Source organism: Oncorhynchus keta, chromosome 26 (genome assembly GCF_023373465.1).
Source record: "Oncorhynchus keta strain PuntledgeMale-10-30-2019 chromosome 26, Oket_V2, whole genome shotgun sequence".
NCBI lineage: Eukaryota > Metazoa > Chordata > Actinopteri > Salmoniformes > Salmonidae > Oncorhynchus > Oncorhynchus keta.
The window spans coordinates 43,335,167-43,345,166 of record NC_068446.1 but is presented as its reverse complement, the minus strand read 5'-3'; the positions used below and the strand labels follow the sequence as shown (position 1 = coordinate 43,345,166).

The 10,000-nt window shown below is 46.2% G+C and overlaps 1 protein-coding gene and 1 long non-coding RNA gene across 7 annotated transcripts in view; both read right to left on the bottom strand.

The window, feature by feature from the left end:
* Nucleotides 1–718, bottom strand: part of LOC127912143 (uncharacterized) — a 1,324-nt gene extending 606 nt beyond the window's left edge. For 3 of the 4 annotated variants that reach the window (XR_008080996.1, XR_008080998.1, XR_008080999.1), the window contains exons 1-2: nt 351–718; nt 1–257 (exon numbers count right to left, since the gene is read on the bottom strand). The exon at nt 1–257 is cut by the window's left edge and continues 21 nt beyond it. This is a non-coding gene — a long non-coding RNA (uncharacterized LOC127912143). The remainder of the gene's footprint in view (nt 258–350) is intronic. The other variant, XR_008081000.1, reaches the window with a different exon arrangement.
* hps5 (HPS5 biogenesis of lysosomal organelles complex 2 subunit 2) overlaps nt 1–10,000 on the bottom strand; it is a 55,803-nt gene that overhangs the window by 1,487 nt on the left and 44,316 nt on the right. Inside the window, exons 19-20 of one of the 3 annotated variants that reach the window (XM_052480979.1) lie at nt 5,425–5,531; nt 4,657–5,269 (exon numbers count right to left, since the gene is read on the bottom strand). In XM_052480979.1, coding sequence (XP_052336939.1) covers nt 4,657–5,269; nt 5,425–5,531 — 720 coding nt within the window. Of the gene's footprint in view, nt 1–4,556; nt 5,270–5,424; nt 5,532–10,000 lie in introns of those variants that run through there. The other 2 variants (XM_052480978.1, XM_052480977.1) reach the window with 2 other exon arrangements.

The following is a 10,000-nucleotide window of genomic DNA, read 5'->3' as shown; positions in this document are numbered from 1 at the left end:
TTTGTTAACCTTGTGTTGTCTCTGGCCCTATTTGTATAACCTTGTGTTGTCTACGGCCCTATTTGTATAACCTTGTGTTGTCTCTGGCCCTATTTGTATAACCTGGTGTTGTCTACGGCCCTATTTGTATAACCTTGTGTTGTCTCTGGCCCTATTTGTATAACCTTGTGTTGTCTACGGCCCTATTTGTATAACCTTGTGTTGTCTACGGCCCTATTTGTATAACCTGGTGTTGTCTCTGGCCCTATTTGTATAACCTTGTGTTGTCTCTGGCCCTATTTGTATAACCTGGTGTTGTCTCTGGCCCTATTTGTATAAGCTAGTGTTGTCTACGGCCCTATTTGTATAACCTTGTGTTGTCTACGGCCCTATTTGTATAACCTGGTGTTGTCTCTGGCCCTATTTGTATAAGCTTGTGTTGTCTCTGGCCCTATTTGTATAAGCTGGTGTTGTCTAGGGGATGACATGTTTTTTTTAACTAGCTGATCATAGTCCCTGGTATCCTCGTCCTTGGTATCATGTATCACAGTCCCTGGTATCTGGTATCATAGTCCCTGGTGTCATAGTCCCTGGTATCTGTTATCATAGTCCCTGGTATCATAGTCCCTGGTATATGTTATCATCATCCCTGGTATCATTGTCCCTGGTATCTGTTATCATCGTCCCTGGTATCATAGTCCCTGGTATCTGGTATCATAGTCCCTGATATCATAGTCCCTACACTGATCCCTCCGATTTGTCAACAACTACAGACCAGTATCCCTTCTCTCTTTTCTCTCCAAAACTCTTGAGCGTTGTCTCTGGCCAGCTCTATTTGCTATCTCTCTCAGAATGACCTTCTTGATCCAAATCAGTCAGGTTTCAAGACTAGTCATTCAACTGAGACTGCTCTTCTCTGTATCACGGAGGCGCCCGCACTGCTAAAGCTAACTCTCTCTCCTCTGCTCTCATCCTTCTAGACCTATCGGCTGCCTTCGATACTGTGAACCATCAGATCCTCCTCTCCACCCTCTCCGTCTCTCTCTGTTGGGCATCTCCGGCGCGGCCCACGCTTGTTGCGTCCTACCTGACAGGTCGCTCCTACCAGGTGGCGTGGCGAGAATCTGTCTCCTCACCACGCGCTCTCACCACTGGTGTCCCCCAGGGCTCTGTTCTAGGCCCTCTCTTATTCTCGCTATACACCAAGTCACTTGGCTCTGTCATAACCTCACATGGTCTCTCCTATCATTGCTACGCAGACGACACACAATTAATCTTCTCCTTTCCCCCTTCTGATGACCAGGTGGCGAATCGCATCTCTGCATGTCTGGCAGACATATCAGTGTGGATGACGGATCACCACCTCAAGCTGAACCTCAGCAAGACGGAGCTCCTCTTCCTCCCGGGGAAGGACTGCCCGTTCCATGATCTCGCCATCACGGTTGACAACTCCATTGTGTCCTCCTCCCAGAGCGCTAAGAACCTTGGCGTGATCCTGGACAACACCCTGACGTTCTCAACTAACATCAAGGCGGTGTCCCGTTCCTGTAGGTTCATGCTCTACAACATCCGCAGTCGACCCTGCCTCACACAGGAAGCGGCGCAGGTCCTAATCAGGCACTTGTCATCTCCCGTCTTGATTACTGCAACTCGCTGTTGGCTGGGCTCCTGCCTGTGCCATTATCCCCTACAACTCATCCAGTATCAGCCCGTCTGGTGTTCAACCTTCCCAAGTTCTCTCACGTCACCCCTATTTGCTCCTCCGCTCTCTCCACTGGCTTCCAGTTGAAGCTCGCATCCGCTACAAGACCATGGTGCTCGCCTACGGAGCTGTGAGGGGAACGGCACCTCAGTACCTCCAGGCTCTGATCAGGCCCTACACCCAAACAAGGGCACTGCGTTCATCCACCTCTGGCCTGCTCGCCTCCCTACCACTGAGGAAGTACAGTTCCCCTCAGCCCAGTCAAAACTGTTATCTGCTCTGGCCCCCAATGGTGGAACAAACTCCTCTGACGCCAGGACAGCGGAGTCAATCACCACCTTCCGGAGACACCTGAAACCCCACCTCTTCAAGGAATACCTAGGATAGGGTAAGTAATCCTTCTCACCCCCCCAACAAGATTTAGATGCAAGTGGCTGTTCCACTGGTTGTCATAAGGTGTATGCACCAATTTGTAAGTCGCTCTGGATAAGAGCGTCTGCTAAATGACTTAAATGTAAATGTATCTGTTATCACAGTCCCTGGTATCATAGTCCCTGGTATCTGTTATCATCGTCCCTGATATCATAGTCCCTGGTATCTGGTATCATAGTCCCTGGTATCTGTTATCATCGTCCCTGGTATCTGGTATCATAGTCCCTGATACCATAGTCCCTGGTATCTGGTATCATAGTCCCTGGTATCTGTTATCATCGTCCCTGGTATCTGGTATCATAGTCCCTGATACCATAGTCCCTGGTATCATAGTCCCTGGTATCTGTTATCATCATCCCTGGTATCATAGTCCCTGGTATCTTGTATCATAGTCCCTGGTATCTGGTATCATAGTCCCTGGTATCTGGTATCATAGTCCCTGGTATCTGGTATCATAGTCCCTGGTATCTGGTATCATAGTCCCTGGTATCATAGTCCCTGGTATCTGGTATCATAGTCCCTGGTATCTGGTATCATAGTCCCTGGTATCTGGTATCATAGTCCCTGGTATCTGGTATCATAGTCCCTGGTATATGGTATCATAGTCCCTGGTATCTGGTATCATAGTCCCTGGTATCTGGTATCATAGTCCCTGGTATCTGGTATCATAGTCCCTGGTATCTGGTATCATAGTCCCTGGTGTCTGTTAACATAGTCCCTGGTATCTGGTTTAGTAGTCCCTGGTATCTGGTTTCATAGTCCCTGGTATCTGGTATCATAGTCCCTGGTATCTGTTATCATAGTCCCTGATATCATAGTCCCTGGTATCTGGTATCATAGTCCCTGGTATCTGGTATCATAGTCCCTGGTATCTGGTATCATAGTCCCTGGTATCTGGTATCATAGTCCCTGGTATCTGTTATCATCGTCCCTGGTATCTGGTATCATAGTCCCTGATACCATAGTCCCTGGTATCTGGTATCATAGTCCCTGGTATCTGTTATCATCGTCCCTGGTATCTGGTATCATAGTCCCTGATACCATAGTCCCTGGTATCATAGTCCCTGGTATCTGTTATCATCATCCCTGGTATCATAGTCCCTGGTATCTTGTATCACAGTTCCTGGTATCTGGTATCATAGTCCCTGCTATCTGGTATCATAGTCCCTGGTATAATAGTCCCTGGTATCGGGTATCATAGTCCCTGGTATCTGGTATCATAGTCCCTGGTAGCTGGTATCATAGTCCCTGATACCATAGTCCCTGGTATCTGGTATCATAGTCCCTGGTATCTTATCATAGTCCCTGGTATCTTGTATCACAGTCCCTGGTATCTTGTATCACAGTCCCTGTTATCTGGTTTAATAGTCCCTAGTATCTGTTATCATAGTCCCTGGTATCATAGTCCCTGCTATCTGGTATCATAGTCCCTGGTATAATAGTCCCTGGTATCTGGTATCATAGTCCCTGGTAACATAGTCCCTGGTATCTGGTTTAGTAGTCCCTGGTATCTGGTTTAATAGTCCCTGGTATCTGGTTTAATAGTCCCTGGTATCTGTTATCATCGTCCCTGGTATCATAGTCCTTGGTTATGTTATCATAGTCCCTGGTATCTGGTATCATAGTCCCTGATACCATAGTCCCTGGTATCTGGTATCATAGTCCCTGGTATCATAGTCCCTGGTGTAATAGTCCCTGGTATCTGGTATAATAGTCCCTGGTATCATAGTCCCTGGTATCTGATATCATAGTCCCTGGTATCTGGTATCATAGTCCCTGGTATCTGGCATCATAGTCCCTGGTATCATAGTCCCTGGTATCTGGTATCATAGTCCCTGGTATCATAGTCCCTGGTATCTGGTATCATAGTCCCTGGTATCATAGTCCCGTATCTGGTATCATAGTCCCTGGTATCTGGTATCATAGTCCCTGGTATCATAGTCCCTGGTATCATAGTCCCTGGTATCTGGTATCATAGTCCCTGGTATCATAGTCCCTGGTATCTGGTATCATAGTCCCTGGTATCATAGTACCTGGTATCTGGTATCATAGTCCCTGGTATCTGTTATCATCGCCCCTGGTATCATAGTCCCTCGTATCTTGTATCACAGTCCCTGGTATCTGGTATCTGGTTTAATAGTCCCTGGTATCTGTTATCATCGTCCCTGGTATAATAGTCCCTGGTATCTGTTATCATAGTCCCTGGTATCATAGTCCCTGATACCACAGTCCCTGGTATCTGGTATAATAGTCCCTGGTATCATAGTCCCTGGTATCTGGTATCATAGTCCCTGGTATCATAGTCCCTGGTATCTAGGTATCATAGTCCCTGGTATCATAGTCCCTGGTATCTGGTATCATAGTCCCTGGTATCATAGTCCCTGGTATCTGTTATCATAGTCCCTGGTATCATAGTCCCTGATACCATAGTCCCTGGTATCTGGTATCATAGTCCCTGGTATCATAGTCCCTGGTATCTGGTATCATAGTCCCTGGTATCATAGTCCCTGGTATCATAGTCCCTTGTATGATCCATCACCCACCTCTGTCTCTTCTCAGCCACACGGAGCAGCTCACAGACCAGGGTGGAGTGTGGCCCCAGCTCCATGTCCGACTGCATCCCCACCTCCTGTAGGGCCTCAAGGGCCCGGTCGGGGCCCACAGCCCGGGCCAGACGCAAGACCAGGTTCTCTGGAGTCACCTCTGTCTGGATATGGTCAGCTGCAGCGCCACCATTGGTCAGGCTGGGGCTGGTCCCGTTGGAGGCTAGGGCCAGGGAAGGGGTAGGAGCCAGGGAAGGGGTAGGAGCCAGGGAAGGGGTAGGAGCCAGGGAAGGGGTAGGAGCCAGGGAAGGGGTAGGAGCCAGGGAAGGGGTAGGAGCCAGGGAAGGGGTAGGAGCCAGGGAAGGGGTAGGAGCCAGGGAAGGGGTAGGAGCCGAGGAGGGGGTAGGAGCCGAGGAGGGGGTAGGAGCCGAGGAGGGGGTGGGAGCAGAGGAGGGGGTGGGAGCAGAGGAGGGGGTGGGAGCCAAGGAGGGGGTGGGAGCCGAGGAGGGGTTGGGATCTGGGGTTGGGATATGGTCAGACGGTCTGCTGTTACTACACTGCTGAGACAGCTGGAGAAGCATCTTCCACTCATCCATGGTCTGAGGCACCATGCCTGAGAATCACACCAGGAGAGAGTTAAAGACATATATAGAGAGAGAAATAAGAGCATTCAGGGTTGTGATCATGTAGACCAAATATTTACTAAACCGTAGTAGTACACTGAGAGGTTAATCCCTTAATTCAAATGATTACTATGACAGTCATTACCACTGGGTTCCTCCAGCAGACTCATGTCGTCCAGTCTACAGATGGTAGAGAAAGCCTCTGTACGACGTTGGAGCTCACAGCACAGGTACACATAGCCAGTCCAGTACCTGCACAGAGAACACAGTCCTTATAACAGTCCTAGCACAGGTACACATAGCCAGTCCAGTACCTGCACAGAGAACACAGTCCTTATAACAGTCCTAGCACAGGTACACATAGCCAGTCCAGTACCTGCACAGAGAACAGTCATTATAACAATCCTAACACAGGTACACATAGCCAGTCCAGTACCTGCACAGAGAACAGTCATTATAACAATCCTAACACAGGTACACATAGCCAGTCCAGTACCTGCACAGAGAACACAGTCCTTACAACAGTCCTAACACAGGTACACATAGCCAGTCCAGTACCTGCACAGAGAACACAGTCATTATAACAGTCCTAACACAGGTACACATAGCCAGTCCAGTACCTGCACAGAGAACACAGTCATTATAACAGTCCTAACACAGGTACACATAGCCAGTCCAGTACCTGCACAGAGAACACAGTCCTTATAACAGTCCCAACACAGGTACACATAGCCAGTCCAGTACCTGCACAGAGAACACAGTCATTATAACAGTCCTAACACAGGTACACATAGCCAGTCCAGTACCTGCACAGAGAACACAGTCCTTATAATAGTCCTAACACAGGTATACATGGCCAGTCCAGTACCTGCACAGAGAACACAGTCCTTACAACAGTCCTAACACAGGTACACATGGAAAAACATTAGCCTGCATTTAATGGTGACATGATATCGCCCCCCTCTGGCAGAAATCAAGTAATGTCTCTTCACCCATGATCAGTATTTAAGTACATCACACACACGTGTTCAAAAGTTTGGGGTCACTTAGAAATGTCCTTGTTGTTGAAGGAAAAGCAACTTTTTTGTCCATTAAAATAACAAAATTGATCAGAAATACAGTGTAGAGGTTAATGTTGTAAATGACTATTGTATATTGTATGGAATATCTACATATGTGGACAGAGGCCCATTATCAGCAACCATAGGCGTACAGAGGCCATTTATCAGCAACCATCACTCTTGCGTTCCAATGGTACGTTGTGTTAGCTAATCCTATTATATCATTTTAAAATGCTGATTGATCATTAGAAAACCCTTTTGCAATTATGTTAGCATAGCTGACAAAAGAAGCAATAAAATTGGCCTTCTTTAGACTAGTGGAGTATCTGGAGCATCAGCATTTGTGGGTTTTCATTACAGGCTCAAAATGGCCAGAAACAAAGGACTTTCTTCTGAAACTCGCCAGTCTATTCTTGTTCTGAGAAATTAAGGCTATTCCATGCGAGAAATTGCCAAGAAACTGAAGATCTCGTACAACGCTGTGTACTACTCCCTTCACAGAACAGCGCAAACTGGCTCTAACCAGAATAGAAAGAGGAGTGGGAGGCCCCGGTGCACAACTGAACAAAAGGACAACTACAGTAGAGTGTCTAGTTTGAGAAACAGACGCCTCACAAGTCCTCAACTGGCAGCTTCATTAAATAGTACCTGCAAAACACCAGTCTCAACGTCAACAGTGAAGAGGCAACTCCAGGATGCTGGCCTTCTAGGCAGAGTTGCAAAGAAAAAGCCATATCTCAGACTGGCCAATAAAAATAAAAGATTAAGATGGGCAAAAGAACACAGACATTGGACAGAGGAAGATTGGAACAAAAAGTATTATGGACAAACAAATCTAAGTTTGAGGTGTTCGGATCCCAAAGAAGAAGCGTCCGACTCATTGAAGAAGAACTCTGATGTGATGTTCTGTTCTGATGTGATGTGATGTCCTGTTCTGATGTCCTGTTCTGATGTCCTGTTCTGATGTGATGTTCTGATGTGATGTTCTGATGTGATGTCCTGTTCTGATGTGATGTCCTGTTCTGATGTGATGTCCTGTTCTGATGTGATGTTCTGTTCTGATGTGATGTCCTGTTCTGATGTGATGTCCTGTTCTGATGTGATGTCCTGTTCTGATGTGATGTTCTGTTCTGATGTGATGTCCTGTTCTGATGTGATGTTCTGTTCTGATGTGATGTCCTGTTCTGATGTGATGTCCTGTTCTGATGTGATGTCCTGTTCTGATGTGATGTCCTGTTCTGTTCTAATGTGATGTTCTGTTCTGATGTGATGTCCTGTTCTGATGTCCTGTTCTGATGTGATGTCCTGTTCTGATGTGATGTTCTGTTCTGATGTGATGTCCTGTTCTGATGTGATGTCCTGTTCTGATGTGATGTCCTGTTCTGATGTGATGTCCTGTTCTGATGTGATGTCCTGTTCTGATGTGATGTCCTGTTCTGATGTGATGTCCTGTTCTGATGTGATGTTCTGTTCTGATGTGATGTCCTGTTCTGATGTGATGTCCTGTTCTGATGTGATGTCCTGTTCTGATGTGATGTCCTGTTCTGATGTGATGTCCTGTTCTGATGTGATGTTCTGTTCTGATGTGATGTTCTGTTCTGATGTGATGTTCTGATGTCCTGTTCTGATGTTCTGATGTCCTGTTCTGATGTGATGTCCTGTTCTGATGTGATGTGATGTTCTGTTGTGATGTTCTGATGTGATGTCCTGTTCTGATGTTCTGATGTCCTGTTCTGATGTGATGTCCTGTTCTGATGTGATGTCCTGTTCTGATGTGATGTCCTGTTCTGATGTGATGTCCTGATGTGATGTCCTGTTCTGATGTGATGTCCTGTTCTGATGTGATGTCCTGTTCTGATGTGATGTCCTGTTCTGATGTGATGTTCTGATGTCCTGTTCTGATGTTCTGATGTGATGTCCTGTTCTGATGTTCTGATGTCCTGTTCTGATGTGATGTGATGTCCTGTTCTGATGTTCTGATGTGATGTCCTGTTCTGATGTTCTGATGTCCTGTTCTGATGTGATGTTCTGATGTTCTGATGTGATGTCCTGTTCTGATGTGATGTCCTGTTCTGATGTGATGTTCTGTTCTGATGTTCTGATGTCCTGTTCTGATGTGATGTTCTGATGTGATGTTCTGATGTGATGTCCTGTTCTGTTCTGATGTGATGTTCTGTTCTGATGTCCTGTTCTGATGTGATGTCCTGTTCTGTTCTGATGTGATGTCCTGATGTGATGTCCTGTTCTGATGTGATGTTCTGTTCTGATGTGATGTCCTGATGTGATGTCCTGTTCTGATGTTCTGATGTCCTGTTCTGATGTGATGTCCTGTTCTGATGTGATGTCCTGTTCTGATGTGATGTCCTGTTCTGATGTGATGTCCTGTTCTGATGTGATGTCCTGTTCTGATGTGATGTCCTGTTCTGATGTGATGTCCTGTTCTAATGTGATGTTCTGTTCTGATGTGATGTTCTGTTCTAATGTGATGTTCTGTTCTGATGTGATGTTCTGTTCTGATGTGATGTTCTGATGTGATGTCCTGTTCTGATGTGATGTCCTGTTCTGATGTGATGTTCTGTTCTGATGTGATGTTCTGTTCTGATGTGATGTCCTGTTCTGATGTGATGTTCTGTTCTGATGTGATGTTCTGTTCTGATGTGCTGTTCTGATGTGATGTCCTGTTCTGTTCTGATGTGATGTCCTGTTCTGATGTGATGTCCTGTTCTGATGTGATGTCCTGTTCTGATGTGATGTCCTGTTCTGATGTCCTGTCCTGATGTGATGTCCTGTTCTGTTCTGATGTGATGTCCTGTTCTGATGTGATGTCCTGTTCTGATGTCCTGTTCTGATGTGATGTCCTGTCCTGATGTGATGTCCTGTCCTGATGTGATGTCCTGTTCTGATGTCCTGTCCTGATGTGATGTCCTGTCCTGATGTGATGTCCTGTTCTGTTCTGATGTGATGTCCTGTTCTGATGTGATGTCCTGTTCTGATGTCTGATGTGATGTCCTGTTCTGATGTGATGTCCTGTTCTGATGTGATGTCCTGTTCTGATGTGATGTCCTGTTCTGATGTGATGTCCTGTTCTGATGTGATGTCCTGTTCTGATGTTCTGATGTGATGTCCTGTTCTGATGTCCTGTTCTGATGTGATGTCCTGTTCTGTTCTGATGTGATGTTCTGATGTGATGTCCTGTTCTGATGTGATGTTCTGATGTGATGTCCTGTTCTGATGTGCTGTTCTGATGTGATGTTCTGATGTGATGTTCTGTTCTGATGTGCTGTTCTGATGTGATGTTCTGATGTGATGTCCTGTTCTGATGTGATGTTCTGTTCTGATGTGATGTCCTGTTCTGATGTGATGTCCTGTTCTGATGTGATGTCCTGTTCTGATGTGATGTCCTGTTCTGATGTGATGTTCTGTTCTGATGTGATGTCCTGTTCTGATGTGATGTTCTGTTCTGATGTGATGTCCTGTTCTGATGTGATGTCCTGTTCTGATGTGATGTCCTGTTCTGATGTGATGTCCTGTTCTGATGTGATGTTCTGTTCTGATGTGATGTTCTGTTCTGATGTGATGTTCTGATGTGATGTTCTGATGTGATGTTCTGATGTGATGTCCTGTTCTGATGTGATGTTCTGTTCTGATGTGATGTTCTGA